This window comes from Musa acuminata, chromosome BXJ2-3, assembly GCF_036884655.1.
Source record: "Musa acuminata AAA Group cultivar baxijiao chromosome BXJ2-3, Cavendish_Baxijiao_AAA, whole genome shotgun sequence".
NCBI lineage: Eukaryota > Viridiplantae > Streptophyta > Magnoliopsida > Zingiberales > Musaceae > Musa > Musa acuminata.
Window position 1 is genome coordinate 33,060,356 of NC_088340.1, and position 23,829 is coordinate 33,084,184.

Below are 23,829 nucleotides of genomic sequence, written 5' to 3' on the forward strand. Positions count from 1 at the left end.
GCATGGCTGCATTTGGTCTACTGTCTAAGAATTTATCAGGATAAGTGCATATGATTGATTATTTGCTTTGTTTAAAATAGCCAGGCAAGAGGAACTTCATGTCCATCATAAGGAAGTGAAATCATAGTCAGATGCTCTGCATGAATTTTCATCTGGGATAAAATGCATGCATCCTTTTTCTGTGTGGGACAGCTAATTCTATGAATATTAAGTGAACTATTATTTTGAATGTTATGAATGATAAGAGATTGAGATATGAGTTTAGTTGCAGTGAACTCCAAGCTTGAACTGTTATGAGATAGTTGCAAGACTTGCTATATATTTCATATTATTGAATGGTGGGTTACTAGAAAATAACCAACCCTATGTGTTTATCTATTAATCAAGGATTAATGGATTCACCATAGCAAGAAATTTGAGATCATCTCACTATGTGTTTATCTATGTGTTTATGTTATCATCAGCAGAGCACAACACTTGACAAAAGTTGATGCACGCAGTTGACCTAAAATGATGGAGACTAGTAACTTAGCCTTCCCTGGTAGGGAGATGTTATTTTATCTTACATTGTGTTAGAGATTGAGACCCATATATATCACAAAGATATCATCTGTATATATTATATATACATAAACATATTTACAGGAAATTATTGTACGAATAAATTTATAACAGTATCAAACATGTCTCTCCAATGAACTACTTCTTTCTGGATGTCAGTCAAACAATTTCTCTGTGAAGAAAAATGTAAGAGGAAAGGAAGTCAGCCCAACCGTCTCCACAAGGGAAGAATCTGTATCTAGCTATAATTCCTCTTCATTGACTTGATGCTTCCTTCGTCAAAAGATCACATGACTTCTTGGGATCTGAATTTGGTTGACTTTTGTGTGTTTGATAAGTTGACTATTTGTCACTCTTCACCTTACTTCATCTCCTAACGATCAGTAATGTAACCAACCCACTTATTAATGGTTGGTTTTGGGTTCGAGTCTCATCTTTTTCATCATTTACTTAGAAAAAGCCACCCTCAACCTACTAATCATTCATAATTTAATATTTATTATATTCTCAAAATTAAGATTGACTATTTGATATCATTTCTATTAATTTTCATCCAAAAAAACTTAACTTAATCATTTCTAACGAAGATTAATATTGATTAGTTTTGAGTTAAAAATGAGTATGTAATTTTTAATTTTTGTATGTTGATTAAATTTTAAAAATCTTTAATATTCTTACTTACCATCATAAAGATTTTATGGAAGAGTATTGACATCGATTAAAATATTAACTAACACTCAAACCCAAATCGATTTGAAATATATATATATATATATATAATACCAAATAATACCAATTGAATTGCCATCTAATTGCTACAAATTAAGTAACATAATCATTTATATTTGACATTTGTGGTCCATAAATTTGATATCCTTTGCGGTAACAAAAGTCGAAGAAAAGGAAGCATCAATATCTCTCATTCAATTAAATCTTACAAGAAAATACCGTAAGAATATGCGTATATACATACTTATTCTTATGGAATATTCTTCAATGCCTGAAGCATCACATGACGATCATAACTGCATTGACTCTAAGAAATCTCTACCGTTCATCGGTTCGGGTCACGCGTTGATACACGCACCCCGCTTTGTAGCATCTCTTCCTCAGTCCTATTTCGGCGATCTCAAAAGGAGCGGAGCACATGGAAATTGCTGCATGCCTTCGTTTGTTGTTTATTGCTGAGGCTTCTTGAGGGTTTGCCCTCGGATCGGTGCCGTTCGTCGGTGGGCGCGTCACGATACCCTAACCCCAATCTATCCCCACCCCTCGGTGCGTCAGAGGTGACGCTTTTGGGGACCTAGGTGCCATCTCTGCTTTTGCTTTCTTCCTTTCGACCACCTCCTCTGTGGGTTTCTTTGTCGGTGGAAAGCTCGGTTCCTACGCATTGCGCGTCGAAAGGTTTGGCCTTTAACGATTCCCAAGTTGTTCGATCGGGAAAGTTTTCGCTTTTTTTGTGGATCCTTTTATTCTGGAGATAAAAGACGCCATAGCTTTGATTTTCCTCCGCGCTGCGTCGAAAGCTTTGGTCTTTCTCGGTTTCCAAGTTATTCTATTCGGAAAGTTCTCGCCTTTTTTGTGGGTCCTTTTGTTCTCGAGATTAAAGACGTCTTTTCATTGATTGTTCTCGGGAAATATGAGAAAAGAGACTGTTTCTGGATCGCGGCTACTGCTTGATCTCGGAAAGATTTCGACTTGGAGCCTTCTTAATTGATTGCGTCGCCCAAGGTTCGATTTTAAGAGAAAAATCGAAACTTTGTCCCTCTTTTTTTTGGTTGGTTGGCCATGGAGATTATGATGCCTGCGTGTTGGCTACTTCCCCATATCTTTGCAGCGTTTTCTGTGACATATCTGCTCGGTTACTTCGTGATCTTCCGCAACTGGAATCCAAAGTATCGCCCGGATGCATCTAGTTGCTTCATCTCCTTGTTCCATGGTTCCCCGGCGGTGTTCTTGGCTGTTGCCGCAATCCTGAACCAACCTGTTCGAGGATTTGCCTCGCCCAATACCAATTTCCAGAACCTCGTTCTCGACTTCAGCATTGGCTACTTCACTGTTGATCTCCTGCACTACTTGATCTTAATTCCCGGAGACTATCTCTTTATCGCCCACCACCTGGCAACACTCTTCGTGTTCGTCACCTGCCGTTACCTTGTTGTCCATGGTGCATTTTCTATTCTGGTTCTTCTTGTGCTAGCCGAGGTCACCAGTGCATGCCAGAACGTGTGGACGCTTGCTGGGTTAAGGAAGGCAGATTTGCCCATTGCTGCAAGAATACATAAGAATTTGTCTCCTCCCTTCTATGGCTTGTATACGATCATGAGGGGGTTCATTGGGCCGGTGTTCTTCTGCAAGATGAGTGCATACTATTTGAGTGGAAAAGCCAGCAATGTCATTCCGATCTGGGTTTCTGCTGCGTGGATCGTGGTGGTTGGTGGTGCAATTTTGGTCAGCATCATGTGGATATCTAACTTGTGGTTGCAATTCTTTAAAGACGAGAATGTAGAGAAAAAAGATAGCTAATTGTATGCTATCAATCTAATATATTGGCAACCAAGACCGGTATATGCCTTGAGAGAACAGTTAATTTTATGGTTGATGATATAATGCATATCTGCTCACTTTAGATTAAAATGAACATTAATATAGATCATAATTGCAAAGTTTCTACTTGCTGGAACTATTTAGCAGTCAGTTGTGCTTTTGAATGTTACTCAATTTTTTTTTTATCCAGTTGTTAATTGACATTTATCGATGGCATAACATTTAGCTCTATACACGAAAGTAGTTTCATTGCCTTAATGCAAGAGTTGATGGTTTTGTTTGGTGGTATGTGTTATCGACTCAGGTAAGAAAACTATATGTCTCATTGCTTTTTTGGTATTACCGTGGAATCTTTTCCATGTTTAGAATTGGTTGGTGAAGATGTGCTTATTTTTTGTATGTAAGAGTAGTAGCTTTCTGGAATGGAGTGTATTTAGGAAAACAATGGTTGGTGTGTGGCTTTCTAATTGAAGTGGTGATTTGTCAGATTTGTAGCTCGCTGAAATTAAAAAATGAAGTTTCTAATGAGTATCCGAAAGAAGCCTTTTCTTTCATTTAAATTTGAATATTGTGACATCACCTTCCTAACTTATTCGTTCAGAGCACACAACCTTTGACACGAGTCCCAATATTATTGGACCATGAACTCCCAAGATTACCAAGTCTTCACTGTTTTAATGAGATTATCATCAAATAGTTTCTCATTTTCCCGGATATGCACATTGTTATACCTCCTTGTCTCTGAGCATCAAACAAAACATGTAGAACCTTGTATCACATTGTTAAATTAATCGCTGTCTTCTAGTGCTTACTCTTTTGATATATGATGAACTTCCCAATAATGTGTTTTTGCAAGAGTTTCCTTCCTGATTGTGCTTTTTAGAGCTAAATTGACTTCTTGCTTCCTTGCACTTGTTTGAATAGCTCTATCATTCTTTTTTTCCATTCCTATTTAAGAATGTATCACAAAATTACTGACACTATGTTTTGCAAAAATTAGACCTTTTTTATGTGCTAATTGCTGTTCTTAAGTGAGTACCACCATAAACATAGCTGAACAGACCCTGTTATGATGATACATTAATGATTTAGTGAGATAACAACCCATTTGGCCTTTAGGAGCATAAACTTTTTACACGTTCTATGCATTGTAACCTTATCTAAAATTATTCTTAGGATGCGCTAATATTTGTTCTTGTCGATGAATGTTCTCTCTATCAGCTGCAGAAGATCACCATGTATCTTCATATGCCATTGCGGCGCCTTATTTTTGTAATTTCTCCTACCAGCTTCAAATGATACGTAGCTAAACTTCGCAAGTAGATCAAATTTTGTGAGACGTACTGAAGTATATCTGAATGATGCAAATATACTGCAAGTTGTTTCTTCTTGTTTGCATTTTGACTTCTGGAATTGGGATCTACAGATTTGTTATTTGAAGAATTAGCTGTTGGTAGTTCTTTTTGGGTGAGTATGGAGTCCTCTGTGGATGTCAGACTAAGAGCTAGCTTTATATATGCCCACCATGGAGTTAGCTAAGGCAAAGTAAGAGCTTAAAAGTCTTGGTCCAAAATACCTACATAATCTTAAACTCAGGATGCATCTTTAAGTTGATGCTTAATTATTCTTTTTATCAAATCAGTGGTAAAACTATTGGTTTTATGGCAACTAAATCTCAATGTTAGTGATGGAAAGGTGGGTTATAGTTGCAATCATTCTTTTTTTTTTTTAATAATTTTTTGGATTTGTTTTTTAATATACACATAACATCCATACCATTAATAGTTACCAATTCAAGTTTTGGTTATAAAAAAAAATGTTTTTTAAATTTAATCCCAAAAGTCTTGGAGAGTTTTTTTTTTTTTCTAAACCTTTTCATGTTGATTTAATTTCCAAGTGGAATATCATGTGGATGGTTATGCTTGAGAGTTTGAATCCTCATCCGAAGATGCTGACTAATCGAGTTGATTAAGATTTTGTCAACTCATTGCAAGATTGTCTAATTTTACACCTACCCTTTGTTGCAAGGTCCACTCTAGAGTTGTCATACATGCAAATCTAGTAAGAGTCATTAAATCTCTACTGGGGGTTTTGATAAGGCCACATCAATGATGCAAGAATGGACGAGTACACGTATGTTCATGCTGGCAGTATTTAACACAAACAACTCGGAGCTGCTAAGTTCTGAGAAGGGTGATGCGTGAAAGAAAAAATCATGATGATGTATACATGTTGGAAGAAGCATATGGTTCCGAAGCATTGACATGGCAATACAAGCATGCAAGTATTGTTTGTGCATTTGATGGATATAAGACATCAAGTGTTAAATAAGCACACCAGAAACCATTTCACAAACATTGCATCCAGTTGAATTAGACCAGAAAAATAAATCATCAATGGAAAGATATGACTGATGATCCATAAATTCTAATTCCCTGCATCCAAACTCTAACTAGTATTCAATCACATGAAACAGCTCCAGCACATACATAGCTAATTAGCTATTCTAAAAGAATGAATCCTGAGAACAGGGAATATAAATACAGCAATCCAGCTGAATTAGTTGATTAGAACATCAGCTACCGAAGGACTAATACCTAATGCCCAATTTCCTGGGCAAACAGACATGTTTGCTTATATGTTATATATAACATCACTAGACCATTTACACACAACACATTTAACCACCAAGGCATAGAGCAACTCTCGACAGCCTACAAAATGCATGATGTCTTTGCTTTTATAAAGCTAGATACGGATTATCGATGCATTTGACTTCTCAGGTTCACTGTTGTAGTGAAGCTCCACAAAGGTACCACCTCCGATACCCTTGGCTAACCTTCCTGGATTCACACACATGCATTTTGTGGCGGCTTCTGCATCGTTTTCTTTATGAGACAAGGCCTGTGCACCCAAAAAAAAAATGTCTGACTGAAAAAACATATTAATCACACTTGACAACGATTTAGAACTTTACTCTCATATCTTTAGTGTTATCAACTGCAGGAATTATAGGATTTCGAGGTAATATTTCCCACGATGAATGGATGGACATCATTAGAAGCCCTTGGTAACGCAACTCAGAAAAAGCACCATTATGGCTAGACTTTGAAGTAGATTACTGCTCATATAAGCTGCAAAAGTCGATGTAATGGTGTTTACCTTTACAAATGGGGAAAGATCTGAGGGCAGGATTAGGATATCTGGAATAAGGGGAATGTCCAAAGCTTCAGGTGCAAGCGAAAGATCCAAGGGAACACCCAGAGAGGGTGGATATAGTGGATAATAGCTGCCATTAGAAACATACATAGAATTAATTGCAACAGGAACAGAACAAATATTTTTTTGCTTCCGAGTGTCATTCTAGTACCTCCGCTGACCCAATATATGAGTTGCAAGTCGCCCCATGCGGTCACCTGACATGGTATCAGTTGAAGTCCTTGAAATTTCCTCTCCGCTAAGTTGTTTCAAGATATCTATGGTACAACAGCCAAAGGTAATCTGAAAGATAAAGAGCACAAGGCAAATGCACGGCTCAAATAAGCATAGTGACCTCATGCTACAGAAATCATATCCTTGACACTCAGAGATTACAGAAATCCAAATATCTGTATTAATTAACTTACATACCAAATGGAGGCTAAAGAAAAAAGGGAAGTCCCAGCTATAAGCAAGTTAGTTGGGGACAATGGATTAATACTTATGGAAAGCGAATTATAATTCCCAATCTTGCCAGCAAGAAAAATAGAAAAATGATATTGAACATGTTATGGTCATGCTTTACCAAATTATCCAGTGATACACATGATTTAATAAAACGGGGAAGGTTGAAAATGAACTGGGCTTCCACCACTGCAATTATAGGGAGGATTAAATAAGGCAATTGGCAGTGGGGAAACAGCAGCAGTGATGAAATATAGAAAATGAAATTTCAGTGTCAAGTACATGAAAGTAGAAGATAAAACACACTAAAAATTGTAGCAACAATCACCGGGTTCTTTCTAAACATAACTTGGAGCATTCAAGAATATGTTGTTTTCAAAACATGACCAAAGTCTGTGGTAACGCAACCAGCAAATTAACTGCAGCAAGATTGCATTAACATCTAATTCCTATCTTTAGTATGAAATCCATGATTACATACCTCATTTGCACTGAAAAGACCAGGATTTGGAAGGCAAGCTATCTGCAAGAGAAATTTGCAACTTCAGCGCAGAACAAGAAGAGAAACTATATCAAAATGGAAAGAGTAAAAATAATAAAGCAGAACTTAAATGTAGGAGCACTTTACTGAAAGCAGCAAAAGGAAAAAAATAACAGATCCCAGGAAGAAGGACCTGATGTGAAATATCATCTGGCTGACGAATATCGAAAGCAGGCTGTGGAGAACATAACATAAATTCAACAATAAGGTCATTAGATAAAAAAACAATTTAAATGTAGGAGCAACTTATTATTTATGACTCAGGATATCCGTGCCATTTATGCAAACAAAGAGAAACAACTGTTTAGAGTGCATGGATAATGGTTGCATGTATATATATTGTTCCATCTTTGCCATCAATATGCTAAATTTTGGCAATTATTGTTGATAAGTTTATTATATTCATGCCGTTATGGATGCAACACTTCCATTGTGAGAACAAAAAAGAAAAATTGATAGTATAAAGGATGAATTTCAACCATAACATATGAACACCAAACACACCCGCCTGATGCAACCTCCCCTCAGGGGCCCATTAGCTAAGCAGCAGATGGGTCCTAAAGGGAAGCAGCATCACTTGCTGCTGAACTGAGTGCCTTGGATCCCCTTCAGCTGAGGGTTGCAACAGGAAAATGTAAAATGTATTGCTAATGCATTGAAGGGTGTCAAGACAAGAACCTGTGGAAAAACAAAGTCATGGTGAGCATCACGTATCGATGGCAGAAGGATTACACGGGCAGAAGGGCCCATATACTTGGTGTAGTCATACAACTGCAACAGAAAATGTCAAGAAATATCAGATTTCTAAAGCACACCTGGCAATCTGCATAATGACTGCAAAATAGCCCTACACACCTTCCTAAGAATTTCAACGTGGAAAATGTCATCGAATACTCTATCAACAATTCCCCTTTTTATCTCCGGATGATCAGAATCAACAAAAGGACCCATCTGCCAGGGCATATCGAATCAGAAAACCAAACCTTTTTATAATTTTAGCACAAAAATCATAATAGCAACATATAGAAAAGCTTGGAGCCTTGGACAATCACAGTCTCACCAAAATAACCAGTTGAGGCTGCCTCCTACTTGCATATGCAAGCAGTTCCTTCAAAGGCTCAAATAAGAGATTATCAGTTGTTGTGAAAGGACCTGCTGCAATAAGCTACAAAAAAGTTGAAAGCCTTTAGCTAGATAATTTCCCTTGGTTAGTAAAGTAGCCACCAATCACATCATGACAATAAAGCCTTTATATTGTTCCATGCTAATTCTTTTGTTCTTGAATAAATCTATAAATCTACCAACAACAAAGTTGGTAGGTTGTCAAATATCTCAATCAATGTGACTTCATTTAAATCTTCATGGATGTATGAGATCTTACATGAGCAATCCCAGCAAACATCAGAAAAGAACTTCAAGAGAACTGTAACTAAAGACAGTTCCCGATATATTAATAAGATCCATTTGTTGAATAGAAACTAGTTGGTTCATTTACTAAAACTTATTCTAGGAACTGCAACCACTCAAGAGGCAACAAAGTTTCTGACATCTGAGTGATCTTTGGGAAAAAAACAACTTCGTGGTCTACAAGTTGCACATATATTCCATTTTTATCATTTCTCAACAGTTCAGAAATGATTTGTTGGAATGAGTAGTACTATATGTCTCCTATTTTGTTCAAGTCATTATAAAACCAGAAAAAACACCATGATACATATTTCCAAAAGCAGTCAGCAGGTATTTATACCCATAAACACATTCTTTGTTAGACATGGCCAAAAGACAATGCATTGCAAAATGCTGCATTTTCTTTTCTTTCAAGAACATTTGGTGACCTTTTCTTTTGCACCAGTAAGGAGCGTGAAACAGTTGAACTAGATGTTGCTACATGGGGGATAAATAAACCAAAAGAAACCTGGATAGATGCTGCAGGAAAGAAAAAGGTAACCGACGATAGAGAGATGGACATTAATGGTCCTTGATAGAGCTAAGCTAAATGGTGGAAGAATTACATGTTGTCAACTGCATATAGCTTGTAAAAAGGCCCTAAATATATACTTTTCTCTTGTTACACATGTTATTTTGTTATCAGATATGCTGTGTTTTTTTTTCAGATGTACAACACGTCCTTAGAGGAATGCCTGGACCCTCAACAGATACCTAGTACAACCCCATGCCAAGCACATTATATAACAGACATAAGATAGTAGATTACAGTATGTATGTCACCCCATGCAGGTAAAGCTCAGAACACAAAGTACATGGTATACATACCAATGATAGCACTCTTGAGTCATTAGAAGATGTAGGTTGGTAGTCCTGGTCCATTGCTAGCTTCTTAGCAGGAGGCAGATCAACATCAAGGGAACTGGGCAAGTAGTCAATTACTTTTGTGGCAATCAAACAATGTCCACTTGGATTATGACCCTCAACACCAATCACCTGATTCCGCCAGTCTAAGTAAAAAGAACAACAATAAATATAGAATCACTTGCTTTTCTATTGTGCAGTATTACCTGACCAGGAAACAAAGAAAAGTGTGCCAACTTCTGAAGATCAAGACGCACACGCCGTCCCCCAGAAAGCTCAGTGCTACAATAAAATTGCAAAAAGAAATGACTAAAAAAGACCTGTGGCCTTCAACATGATAGGAACCTTAAAACAAGTGGGAATAACAAAAGAACATGGGTTATTTAGGAGGAACTAAATACTTCTACCTTCCTTGCATCAAGATGGATTTTTCATTTAGATGGCCTTCTCCATCACAACAAACCATCCCAACTGCAAACGTATTTTCCTGGAAGAAAAATTGACAGAGTCATGTTTTTCTTAGAAAGTCATACGACTGTCATGTTTCAGAAAAAGCTATTTTTGTGTGTAACCAGTATAAGATGAGAAAATGTACAGGACAGGACTATTAACATGTACATGAAAACAGGTACCGAATTGAACTTTCTATAAAGGACCAAAGATAAATACTTCCTGTCCTAGTAAATTTGGTAATCAAACCAAATTCTAACTTATTTAAGCATGGAAGGGAAAGAAAAAAACCTTGAACAAGCAAATACCTGGGAAGCCAAAGTAGCATCAGAGGGTTCTCCGTAAAGGCCATATGACGTGAATGCATTTGCATGCTTCCTAATCCGGTTATCTAGGTAATTAAACTGAGGCACAATAACCATGGTTTAAGACTGTATAGACTGGGAATACAAAGAGGAACATGAAATTTGTCCTGGTGGTGCTGATTACCCGATCTTTTGTCCTGTCATACATGAACCTACAACCTGATTGCGGCTGCAAGTGATGCACCTGCAAATTGCATCTTTCGGTAGTTTGGACTCGTCTTATAATGTCATCCTCCATGTCGTTGAGCTCTTGACCGCTTAACCTATTCTCCACACTCTCAGAATTGAAGACAAACTGTGATGTGAACTTGCTAATCCTTTGTCCGAAAGGAGTGATACGACTGCTTATGTCAGTTGCATCTTTTGATGACAAAAGATTCTCCTTTGTTTTAGGAGTCGATACAGAATTATATGTATCCACATGTAGCTTCTCGTATTGACTGTTTGGGGTGTTGAGAATACCCACTGTGGAATCATGGTCATCACCTAAAAGCCTGCTCAGAATTATTATTCAAGATCAAGATTATTACCTAGAAGCCTGCACAAAAAAATTTGATTTCCATACAGTTATCCACACTCACATTTCGACGTCATCACTGGAGTAAACATGCAAGTGGGAATCCTCCTTAATAATCTTCTGCTTCGTCTCATTTTGCAGATAGGACAAGAAACCATCCATGTGAGCATTTTCTAACTTCAAGCCGTTTAGCTGCCTTAAAAAAATATAACCACATTCGAAGAAACACAAAAGAATATTACACATATACACAATATAAGTGGAAAACAAAAAATCAAAATTCTTAAGGAACCATTCGGGTTACTCAGAATAAACAACACAATGTCATTTAAAAGTTGAGACTATCAACCACAAGATATACACACATACTAATGTGGTTATATGAGTAAAAACCTGCAACTTGTTCGACCCCATGAATTAACGTGTTATCCCACACAGAAATAAATGTATACGCACGCTTGCTTAATTTTGTGAACACTCATCAAGTTGGGGCTAAACCCCTGAAATCGAGACACCTACCTGTTAAGATAGTAGATCTCCCAGTTGGATACAAGATCGGAAGGGCTGAGCTTGTAATTGATGCAGTAAGTGAGACCTAATCGGCAGAAAAAAGAATGAACAACGGGCATCGGTATTCAAATATGACGAGAGAGATAAACAGAGAGAGAAAGGGAGAGGAGAGATTATACATACATTTCTGGAGGATTTGGTCGTCATCGTCGACAGAGAAGCCGCTACTCTCGAACTCGGCTTTGATCTCTTGCTCCATAGCGAGGACTTAGGGCTTGGGTGCAGGGGAACCGTAGGGCGAAGAGAAGGCGGCAGCGAGGAGGAAATGGCGGGAAAAATGAGGCGTGTGGGCATTATATACCTATTTTACGCCAAGGATGATGCTGCTAAGAGCGCGTCTCGCCGAGTCGACTGGGTCGAAGGCCGACCCTAACCCGATCCAACTCAGACGACCGGGTTGACTCAGACCACGGTGGTGTTATGTTGGAATTCCGGTTCACCCGCGATCGGCGATGAGTCGACGACACTCGAAGCTTGCAAAGTTTCCTGATAAGTTTATTTGTATTTGTATTTTCTTTTTTTGGTTTAATTTGCTTCTCTCTCTCTTTAATAGGCATCCTTCTCAATTCTTTAATGTATGTGGATTATATCTTATTATTCTTTTATCTTCTTTCCTAAGCATGTCAACGGGGAGACCAAGAGGGAAATCTGTAATTGTTTTTTCACATCAGAAAGTTTACTCCAAGGTTTATTAGTTTAATCTGTTTTGGATCGTTTGAGGTAATGGTTTATTTTTGTTCGATGCAGGTTTTCGAAGAAAGAGAAGAGAAGGTGAGGTGTTGTACAATGAAGGTATGGCGGTCTTGGCTAGACTGCAAGTGGTTGTGGCTGAGGGATCCTTACCAATACTTTCAAACATATTTTGGACTGTTTTGATGTAATATAACATTTCTCGTATGCATAGGAAGGATAAGAAGATGGACCAATTGATTGGCTAAGAAGTCTGAGGTGAGAGTGGCTCTCTGGGTTGAGTGTTTTTATCCACTCTGATTGATGCTAGGATATAGTTAATCAAATTTAACTTCTTTAAATAAAATAAATCTGGGTGGAGCTTTAAATCATCCTGTGCTTCAGTAACAAGTATGCTTCATTGGGTTGTAACAGGGAGCAAGAAATCCATATCAGCAGAAGGTCTTTGTTCCATCATTACTTGATTTCCAAAATCCCAGGAACAACAAGAAGATTAGATAAGCTGCAGCCATGGACTCAGTTTGCAGGGTTTATAGGCTATAGGAGACAATTGCATGGCAAGGTTGTCATCTGCATCAAGCAAGCATATTTTTACCCATATTTGTATTTCAAATGTGGATATGAACTAAAAACCATCATTACTAGTTATATTTATTTTCCTTAGTTTCGTTAGAAAAGCATCTGATAGCTATATCAACTCGAAATATGTCATCAGTGCCAACGACAATATCACAAGGATGCAAAGACTAGGACAAACTAGCACGCCTGGTGGAAATTAGACAACTTGCACGGGCCAGCCAAGAGATTTGACTGTACCGAAAACATCGGTTTCTCGAGTTTCCTACTAAACCGTCTCAAGCCACTGATACCAACGAGCACTTGGATGCTTGATTAGATTGCTTTTCGCTGCCTGAATCATCCGCTGCCAGGTTCTGTGCCCCAAAGCAGAAGTACTGATTCATCAGTCTAATACTTACAAGACTAGATCTTGGGGTCATGTTTTCTGTCGCGCCGCAATTAATCGAGGAACTGGAACAAGAGGCACCATCGTTTTCATTCTCCAAAAGGATGCCTTTTTGTTTCTCCATTGTGGATGATGGTTTTGATGACTTTGAGAACAAACTAGAGGGAGTGCGTGCCGAGGGAGCCAGATGCGGCATGGATTGAAACACCCCGTGCATCAGACCTGCGGTAAATTTCTTCTTTGTTGAAGGACTTGGGATGGTGCTTCTCACAGAAAGAGTCCGCTTGTTGTTCAGAAGTGATGTAGCCTTAGAGAATCGTTGTCGGAGGGGAGTTGGAGTGTCTTCTTGGTTGACCAATTTCTTGAACGAGTCAAATGAGTCGTCATCACCAACCCTTTTTGGTGTCTCAGTTGTCTTCTCTTTCCGACGGGGCCACCTGAGTAGAATCTTGAGACGTCTTGCCGCATTGCTGACAGAACTTTGTTTCTTTCTATCTGAAGACCCATGGTTTTCGTCCGTGGCACTGGGGTGGCTGACTTCGCTCTTGCTGGTACTCGAGCATGAGCTAGGCCTCCCACTGACCTCTGATGCTTCGATGCCCGTGTACAAGAATATCTCGGCATCCGCAATCCTGAAGGAAGTGCCTGGGCTATTTCCAGTACCTTGCATTTTGAGGTGGGAAGCAAGGACATACCTTGCCTTGTAGTCCTTTGAGTTTGCAATTCCTCCAGCAGAAATTATTTGTTTGATCAGTATCTCAGATGATGCCGATCGTGGGTGTTGTCTGAGTATGTCCAGAGGTGTCATTCCATCAGCATCTCGAATGTTAAGGTCAATAGATTGAACGGTCATCAAAAGTTCGACAAGATCAGTATGCACATTGCCAATCACTGCCATATGGAGGACGGTTCTTCCGTCATTATTTCGGACATTGATGATGTCTTCAACATTCACTATGGTTCCACTAATCAACTGTTTCATCAGCTCCATTTGCCTATCAAGTCTCCGAAAGCCAGGAGTCCTGAAACCTGCCACTGCCATATGAAGGAAAGTATCTCCAGGTTCGTTTATCAAACTGCAGGACGAGGGAGAAGCCATTATCAAGGCCTCTACAACGGTTAAGTGTCCTCGAAAGGCTGCCACATGCAGTGATGTATTCCCTTGATTATCTCTAGAGTCAATAATATCGAAAGATAGAAGTAGATCCTTAACTACCTGCATTTATTGTCTAAATATGTAAACGATAATTAAAAAATAATATGAATATTATTCAGAATATTTCCAGTAGACAATATCACCCTTATTAAGCATTTACTATATCAAGTATAAAACAAGGAACACAACAACCCTTTTAACTACAAGAGAAAGGTGCTTGGAGAGTAACGTCCAGCCAACCCTACTTGTTAGCTCTTTAGCAGTTTATTTACTCATTTGACATATTAAGAGAAACTATATTGAAAAGAAAAAGCATCATTTGATATATCAAGAGAATTTCTACAGAGAGGATAAATGTGGAGAAAACATGACAACAACAAAGCAGCAGGTGTGGCTTGTAGTAAAGCTAAATTATTTTGTTTGTCCGATGAATCAGTTCATTTAACCTTTCAGAAAGAACAATATGCCCTATGCTTCATAGAATCATCCAAAAATAGTTAAACTAATTTTTTTATGTAATCAGACATGCTGAGTGTAAGTTTTTATCCTTAAGTAGTTCATAGAATAATAAGCTGATTAAAATGCAAGAGTATGATTATTGCCTCAAACGATAACTTTTCCTGTTTCACTGGATTGATTAATTTTAACCACTTCATGTATGTTTAGTTCTTCTGACAGATAAGAACTCTAGATTGGAGCAAAAGTCACATGCAAGTACCATGGCTTTTTTCAAAGAAAATGATTGTGAATCTCTGATCCATGTCCTAAAGAAACTAATCATAATTGCATGCCTCGATAGGCAGCTTCAATATAATTTGTTGGAGGTTCGACTTGCGGACACCAGTAATAGCACATGCATTGGTGTTAGGATCAAGAACGACACTAAAGGGGAGGGGGGTGAATTAGTGCAGCAGAAAAATTTTTGATTTCGGAAAAATGTTCGTTTCAATTCAATCCGTTTCAAAAATAAATTGAACTTGAAAGCTTTCGCAAAAGTGCTAAGAGAAGGTTAAGGAAGTTGCAGTAATGTAAATTGCACAAATAGAAAGGCAAACCAAAATTTAGAGTGGTTCGGTCGAAATGACCTACATCCACTTTCGGATTCCTCCTCCGTCGAGGTCACCGGCATCCACTAAAGGCCTTCCTTCAACAGGCGAATGCCAACCACCTTTTACAGCTCTTTCTCCTTTTGCCGGGTTTAGAAGATAACCCTTACAAGTCTCACTCCTTTTTCTTGGATGGTTACAAGGCTAAGAGATGGAGGAGAACTCTTCTAACTTTTACAACGCTTTTAAGACTCAAGAATTCAAGATTATGCCAATGCTTTCGTGCCCTTTCATGTAGAAAAGGGTGGGCTATTTATAAGCCCCAATGACTTCAAAAATAGAGCAAAAAAATATCTCATCCTGGATTTCCGGGGTACTGGCGGTACCATCGCCATTACTAGGTAGTACTACTGCCTGACATCTAACACTGAGCGGTACCACCGCCCAGTCTGGGTGGTACTACCGCCTGACAGAGCTCGGAGATCGAGCTTTAGCGATACCACCGCCTGACAAGGGCGGTACCACCGTTGGCAGGTAATAACTGCCGACGGTACCACCGCCCAAACCACCAGGGAGTATGGGTCACCAGGCGGTGCCACCGCCGGCCATGATTTCAAGTACTGCATGGGTTGTTTCAATCCGACCCAATTCAGCCCTGTTAAGGACCCAGTTGGCCCCTAATTAAGTTAGTGGGATCACCTCACAATCCTAACTTAATCTATGATTCTAACTACGATTAAGACAAGCAATTAGTCTGGTACGTCGATTTCTCTTTCGGTGATCCTCCTACGAACTTCTCGGCGAATCTTCCGGCGTGCTTCCGGCGAACTCCCGACGAACTCTCGGCTAATCTTCCGGCGATCTCCCGACGAGCTTTCAGCGAGTCTTCCAGCGTGCTTCCAGTGATCTCACGATGAACTCTCGGCGAGCTCCCAGTATATCGTCTGAATCTTCAACTCCGGCCCATCATCTACTTTACGCCTTACTGCTATCGTAATTAATCCTGCACACTTATCTTAACACATGGATTAGATCAAATAATTTACCAATTGATTTCATTATCAAAATCCGAGATTCAACAATCTCCCCCGTTTTGATGATGACAACCAATTGGTAAAGGATCTTAACTCCCCCTATCTATATGTCATAATTGAGAAAAGTCACTCTTAATTTCAAGGCCTTTGAATTCAAGCATCAAATTGATAAGTTAGACTTATTATCATCATGCACATCATGATTTACCAAATCTAAAGATTATACCATGTATTTGCCGATAGAAATGATGTCCAGGCATGACATCCATTTTCAAGTCCAAATCACAGAAATTTTCAAGTCTAAATCACATAAATTTTCAGCATCAAAGTAAGCACGATATTGCATCATCATACTCATCATTTGAAGAGATAACATGAAAATTTTCAGCATCAAAGCACAAAATCATCAAAGCAACATTTTAAGTTTACAAAATCAAGGTAAACAACATAGGATTACAACATCAAAGTAAGCAGAATAAAAGAGAGGGATTTCATCCATTTCTCCCCCTTTGTCATCAGCAAAAAGGCATACATAATTATTCAGGTGGTGGCAAGTCAAAATGTCTAAACAATGTATTGAGTTGTTGATGAATCTACTGTAACTCAGTTAAAATTTGATCATAGCGTTGTTCAAGTCGATCTTGACGTTGTTCAAATCGATCCATCCGAGACCCTATGTCGTAGATAGATGAGGGTGGTGCTTGCTTTACTGGAGGTGATGCCTCAAGGGGACTAGTTGGAGGAGAATGATTACCTTTAAAAATTGGTGTTTCAGGTTCTGGTTCCGGTTGGAGGGGATCGGTCCTTCTAAGCAGTCTAGTCCATATACCATTTCGGAATGTATATCTCAACCGTGGAAGTAGGTTTCTATTTATGATACTAAATCTATCTAGTTTTATAACTTATTCGTCGGGTGGGATAGCAATATTATAGGCATAGAGTAGTCTTGTGATTATGCCACCATATGGAAGCATCATGTCCTTTTTTGATAGTTCAATCATGTTTTGTTGGATTAGGTAATCAAAACAATTGTTGTGTCCCTTCATAATCCAATACATAGTACCTAATTCCATTTGGCTTACTTTATCATTATGATATTGTTTTGAGAGAATGATACTTATCAGGATGTGATGAAGTATTTTGGTGCTTAAAGGTAGTAAATGTTTGCAGCTTTTTGGAAAAATAATTAAGTTAGGATTACCAAAAATTGTTTCTAAGGCATCATTGTAAGTAGTCTAAACATATTCTTGATCACATTGTCCTATAAAATAATACCCTCTTTCTTTTACCTTGATGTTGTAAACTTAAAATGCTGTTGTTTACCTTGATGTTGTAAACTTAAAATATTGCTTACTTTAATGCTGAAAAGGGTGGGCTATTTATAAGCCCCATTGACTTCATAAATGGAGTCAAAAAGTGTCTCATCCTGGATTTTCGGGGTACTGGCATTACCACCGCCATTATCAAGCGGTACTACTGCCTTACATCCGACACTGAGCGGTACCACCGCCCAGTCTGGGCGGTACTATCGCATGACAGAGCTCGGAGACCAAGCTCTGGCGGTACCACCGCTTGACAGGGGCGTGAGGCATCCTTGCGGCCAAGACGCGAACTTAACTTGCGTTGCCTAAGTCGCGCTTCGCCCTTACGATATTGCTCCGCAAAGATCAGCCCACTTGCAACCTCTTGTAGGTCCCGAAGGACCTGTAAAAGAGAAAGTTGATTAGTTCGAAAGAACGAGCGACAGACAAGTCCCGACGTCTCGCGAAAAGAGGGGAAGCTTTACAAGCAATTCAGCGAGCACCTTGCATGCACAAGAGAAAAGAGGGAGAGGAGGAAAACAAGGGCTTTAGAAGGTTGAACGAACAGCTGAAAGCCCACAAACAGCTGCTCACCGAGTCCCGGGTGTGACAACAAGTTCCCGTCAAGGCAACGTGCGAACTTGCGAATGAGTGTTCAACGCCCGGTACTATACCGAAGCCCCATCCAGCCCTGTGCCACCCGAGGGGTTCCAAGGGGCTGAGATGGCTGACGTTTTGGTGAGCGGAGGTAGATTCCAGAAATCAGCCCGCGACACACGAAAATGGAGTTGTTTTAGGCTGTTTTGCTCGGTTCGGTGAGCGGTCGCTTTGTAACGCTGCAGCTTGTTCGAACTTACATTTTTACAAACAAAATGACCCAAAACCAAGAGAAAACATGCTGTCAAGCAGCTATACATGTAGGTGTGAGCGACGAACAGTTCGTTGAATGGAGTTGTTGCAAGTGCGCGACGACCGTTCGTGACAAGGCGGTGCCACCGCTGACCCTGATTTCAGGTGCTGAATGGGCTGTTTCAATCCAGCCCAATTCAACCCTGTTAAGAGCCCAGTTGACTCCTAATTAAGTTAGTGAGATCACCTCCCAATCCTAACTTTATCTATGATTCTAACTACGATTAAGACAAGCAATTAGTTCGGTACGTCGTTTTCTCTTTCGGCGATCCTCTAGCGAACTTCTCGGCGAATCTTCCAGCGTGCTTCCGACGAACTCTCGATGAACTCTCGGCTAGTCTTCCGGCGTGCTTCCAGCGATCTCCCGACAAGCTTTCGGCGAGTCTTCCAGTGTGCTTCCGGTGATCTCACGATGAACTCTCGGCGAGCTCCTAGTATATCGTCTGAATCTTCGACTCCGGCCCATCATCTAGTTTACGCCTTACTACTATCGTAGTTAATCCTGCACACTTATCTCAACACATGGATTAGATCAAATAATTTACCAATTGATTTTATCATCAAAATCCAAGATTCAACAATCTCCCCCTTTTTTATCATGACAATCAATTGGTAAAGGAGTTAAACTTACTCTCCCTATCTATATGCCATAATTGAGAAAAGTCACTCTTGAATTCAAAGCTTTGAATTCAAGCATCAAATTGATAAGTTAGACTTATTATCATCATGCACATCATGATTTCCAAATCTAAAGATGATACCATGTATTTGTCGATAGAAATAATGTCAAGGCATGACATCCATTTTTAAGTCCAAATCACAAAAATTTTCAAGTCCAAATCACAAAAACTTTCAGCATCAAAGTAAGCACGATATTGCATCATCATACTCATCATTTGAAGAGATAACATGAAAATTTTCAACATCAAAGCACAGAATCATCAAAGTAAGCAGTATTTTAAGTTTACAACATCAAGGTAAACAACATAGGATTACAACATCAAAGTAAGCAGAATAAAAAAGAGAGATTTCGTCCATTTTCCCCCTTTGTCATCATAAAAAAGGCATAAACAATTATTCAAGTGGTGGCAAGTCAAAATGTCTAAACAATGTATTGAGTTGTTGATGAATCTACTGTAACTCAATTAAAATTTAATCTTGGCGTTGTTCAAGTCGATCTTGATGTTGTTCAAATCGATCCATCCGAGTCCCTATATCGTAGATAGATGAGGGAGGTGCTTACTCTACTGGAGGTGATGCCTCAGGGGGACCAGTTGGAGGAGATTGATTACCCGTAAAAATTGGTGTTTCAAGTTTTGGTTCCGGTTAGAGGGGATCGATCCTTCTAGGCAGTCTAGTCCATATACCATTTTGGGAATGTACATCTCAACCGTCGAAGTAGGTTTCTATTTATGATACTAAATCTATCTAATTTTATAACTTCTTCATCGAGTGGGATAGCAATATCATAGGCATGAAGTAGTCTTGTGATTAAGCCACCATATAGAAGTATCATGTCCTTTTTTTATAGTTCAATCATTTTTTGTTGGATTAGGTAACCAAAACAATTGTTGTGTCCCTTCATAATCTAATACATGGTACCTAATTCTATTTGGCTTACTTTATCATGAAGATATTGTTTTGGAAGAATGATACATATCAGGATGTGATGAAGTATTTTGGTACTTAAAGGTAGTAAATATTCGCATCTTTTTGGAAGAATAGTTAAGTTAGGATTACTAAAAACTGTTCCTAAGGCATCAGTGTAAGTAGTCTCAACTGATTCTTGATCTCATTGTCCTATAAAATAACACCCTCTTTCTTTAACCACAATTCCTATGATGTTGTAAATTGTGCTATCCATAATGGGTATATGATGTCCTAAGAGATAGGTAGATACCCTTTCATTTTCATCTACATGTAAATTGTTGTAAAATAGCTTAACAAGTCTAGGGTAGATAGGTTCACTCATTTGAAGGTTTGGGAGAATGTCTAGATTAGCAAACCATTGAATAGGTTCCAAATCACTTAATTCGTCTAAATCAATATATTTACCCTTATGAACATGTCTAGATTCTATGGATGAAAATTTAAGGGCATATTGATGAGAATCGAAAGGGTATCTACCTATTTCTTAAGACATCATATACCCATTACGGATAGCACAATTTGCAACATCATAGGAATTGCGGTAACTAGTCTTCCAGCGTGTTTCCGGCGATCTCCTAGCGTGCTTTCGGTGATCTCACGATGAACTCTCGACGAGCTCCCGATATATCGTCTGAATCTTCGACTCCGACCCATCATCTGCTTTACGCCTTACTGTTATAGTAGTTAATCCTGCACACTTATCTCAACGCATGGATTAGATCAAATAATTTATCAATTGATTTCATCAGTAAAATTTGAGATTCAATAATTGGAAACATACTATCAAAATATTTGAAGAGCCCCCATATGAGTTATGATAGTTATGGCTTACTGATTCTATAATATTGAATAAATATTTAAGGAATGAAAGACACAATAGAAAATGATGCACTCGATAAGGTCTTGCAAGGTGGAAATGATGCACTTAGATTACCTTTTAATGATGCTGAAACCACAAAAAGAATAAATATTCTGCCCTAAAAACGGTTTCATTAATAGTATACAAGGAGGTGCGAGCTAAAATATACTTTTGTCATGCCATTATTAGTCCAAAAGAAAATTTTAGCGTCAATTAATAAAAATGAATCACAATCAAGTCTATTTAGGATAAGCCATATAACATTGCTCAGAGTAGAAGCAGTCTCACCTCAAGCTGCCCTCTACCAGAAGCAGTATGCAAGACGGTCGATCCCTGAATGTCTCTGTAAGCCAAGACATCCGAGCAGTCTTCAAGAAGTTCCTTCAGGAACACCGTGTTCCCTCCTCTAGCAGCGGCATGAACGGCCCTATTCACCATCTCCCACCTAAAAACAGAACTTCCATCTGACCCCTCCACCACCTCTCCTCGACCGCCCATCGAACACCTTGGCGACACAGCAAAATCAAACAGAAGCCTAAAAACCTCCGAGTTCTTGCTCCTCGCTGCGGCGTAGAATATGTCGGTGACACCGTATTCGCCTTCACCAAAGACTAACAGTGGATCTCTATCAAGCAGCTCTTGCACAAAGCCAATGTCCCCTGCAGAGGCTGCAGTGTAGAGAAGCCATCCACCGTAGCCAGCACGGATCAGAGAATTCTTCCTGTTCTTTGTCTCACACTCATGAAGGAGGCTCCGCGCAACAAGGGACCGGCATTTGGCAACATCGGCGAACCGGGCATCATCGTCCCAGACCGTTTCAAGCCGACGGATCCGACGAAGGGATGTGAGCTTTATGAGGAGGTTGGAGTCAAGGTGAAGCAGCTCCCGCACGAGGTCGTAGTGACCATTGGCAGCTGCCCAGTCGATAGGGGAGGCATACCACCACTGGTCTCCGGTGCTTTCCCACCGGAGGGGAAAGTAAGATTCCGGCATTGGGCTTAAAGACTGAGAAAACATAGATCACGTCAAGTTCATGGCAGGTAGATGGATCAAGAACCCGATTTCAGAGGCCTAACTGAGAAGAATCATTCTAAGTGCAAAGATTTCACAGGGAAATCAAGCAAAATCAGTGGGACATGGAGAAACAGAAAGAAAACAGATCCTCAGCTTTCATCAAGCAATACAAGACAGAACAAAAGATCACATCTTTCGCTCTTCTAATCTGCCAGAACGATAAGAAATCTCACAATAACTCGAAGCAACAACTGCAGATATCAGTTCATCATCATAGTTTACAGTCAAGAGGCTCAACTCACAATCCACTGTGAACAAGAAGAGATTCATAGATTGCAGAAGGAAGTTAGAGGGGCAAAAGAGAAAAGGAAGCTCAAGATTTGGAGAATAACCTTACTTGACAGCAAAGAGAAACAAAGTGAAAAGATAAGGAGAGGAAACTTACAGTGGAGAATACAACCAAGTCATCTTCTTTCTGAAATAGATCTGTAGTGCCATTAACATTGAGAGGAAACAAAGAGAGAGAAAGAGAGAGAGAGAGAGTGAGAGAGGAGTATGTGCTCCTCTCCAACTAAATCTTAGGATGTAGAGAAGATAATTCTTCTGGTCAGATGGGAGGGTGGCATGAAGAAGAAGAAGAAGAAAGAAAAAGATTCCTGTGTCCTCTTAAAGAAAAAAAGTGGGGAAGAACTTTGGGGTTGGGGTGTGCAGATAATGATGAATGCATCCTTCTTTTTGTACCATCACATCAAATCTATACCACTTCTCTGAAAAGTGAAAAGATCATGGACTCTTGGAAGGCTTTGGTTGGTCAGAAAGGAAAAGTTTGCAGTGACAAGCTGGTGCTTAAATAAGATACACATGAGTTGGCTGATAGCATGTTGAGCTAAATCACTTGGATGCTTGCAGAGTAGAATAGGGATCACTGGTAGATTCTACTGTTAAGGGTATTTATGAGACTGCTGCTCAATCTTGGAATCTGAGAGGATTAATCAATACAAATTTGAGTGGTGCTTGTAATACAGTTCTAATGTGAACAATGTTGCAGAAATCTATGTGACAAATACACATGCAATTAATGTATAACTACAATGATGTTGATATCATCTCTCACATGCAATTATTTTTGTTTCCAGAGGGTTAGGCAATGGAGTAGTCATCAAAAAGTGTCTGTTAATGGTCCATTGTAGCATGAAAGGTGCTAAGTCTCAGTAGAACATGATGATATCTTTAAATGAGAAAGCTTAGGTCAAGGCATTGATATCAAATGAGTTGGAACCACACATATAGATCAATATAGATCATGATCTCGATCGAGATCAAAGGAGGTTAATATACGAACTTAAGACCCTTAGTATCATGTCGTAAAGGAATAATTTTATTTAAGTATAATAGATAAAAATTAAAGATCGTCAAAAATATATATTTAAAAAAGTAAAAAAAATTGAAATCCAATAAATTAGATAAAGTTAGAGTTGAACAAAAAAACTCTTAGATATCATATTAGATTAGACAGAGGAGGAAGGGAGGTTACTACTCCCAAACAGTAAAAGGAGGGCCATCATCACATGCCACAAGACACAAAAGTGAGCATACAAAAATAATAATAATAATAATAAAGGTAGACATCACATGGCAATGCCATGTAGCCATGAGAAAGCTTCATATGAAATCAATAGACA

At 39.0% G+C, this 23,829-nt stretch overlaps 3 protein-coding genes across 6 annotated transcripts; 1 reads left to right on the top strand and 2 right to left on the bottom strand.

The window, feature by feature from the left end:
• The first annotated feature begins 1,680 nt into the window (after nt 1-1,680).
• Nucleotides 1,681-3,244, top strand: LOC135607767 (TLC domain-containing protein At5g14285-like). The gene has a single exon (XM_065099814.1). The coding sequence runs from the start codon at nt 2,350-2,352 to the stop codon at nt 3,085-3,087; it is 738 nt and encodes a 245-aa protein (XP_064955886.1). The 5' UTR covers nt 1,681-2,349; the 3' UTR covers nt 3,088-3,244.
• Nucleotides 3,245-5,597: 2,353 nt separating this feature from the next.
• On the bottom strand, nt 5,598-11,806 carry LOC135607769 (uncharacterized). Of its 3 annotated transcripts, none has more exons than XM_065099815.1 (16): nt 11,648-11,806; nt 11,474-11,549; nt 11,019-11,150; nt 10,562-10,931; nt 10,381-10,476; nt 10,030-10,109; nt 9,829-9,904; nt 9,587-9,754; nt 8,373-8,477; nt 8,168-8,263; nt 7,991-8,083; nt 7,446-7,487; nt 7,253-7,294; nt 6,479-6,609; nt 6,271-6,397; nt 5,598-6,012 (listed from the first exon to the last, which is right to left on the bottom strand). In XM_065099815.1, the coding sequence occupies exons 1-16, from the start codon at nt 11,721-11,723 to the stop codon at nt 5,857-5,859; spliced, it is 1,866 nt and encodes a 621-aa protein (XP_064955887.1). In that variant the 5' UTR covers nt 11,724-11,806; the 3' UTR covers nt 5,598-5,856. The 3 variants fall into 3 exon arrangements, with proteins under 3 accessions (XP_064955887.1, XP_064955889.1, XP_064955888.1); XM_065099817.1 differs by having other exon boundaries at nt 11,019-11,146; nt 11,648-11,711; XM_065099816.1 differs by lacking the exon at nt 7,446-7,487 and having other exon boundaries at nt 5,717-6,012.
• A 1,029-nt stretch (nt 11,807-12,835) lies between these two features.
• LOC103978510 (uncharacterized) lies at nt 12,836-22,946 on the bottom strand. Of its 2 annotated transcripts, none has more exons than XM_009394330.3 (3): nt 22,593-22,946; nt 21,422-22,138; nt 12,836-14,394 (listed from the first exon to the last, which is right to left on the bottom strand). In XM_009394330.3, exons 2-3 carry the CDS (start codon nt 22,124-22,126, stop codon nt 13,069-13,071), a joined length of 2,031 nt encoding a protein of 676 aa, XP_009392605.2. In that variant the 5' UTR covers nt 22,127-22,138; nt 22,593-22,946; the 3' UTR covers nt 12,836-13,068. The 2 variants fall into 2 exon arrangements, with proteins under 2 accessions (XP_009392605.2, XP_064955890.1); XM_065099818.1 differs by having other exon boundaries at nt 21,422-22,455; nt 22,593-22,938.
• Nucleotides 22,947-23,829: the final 883 nt, after the last annotated feature.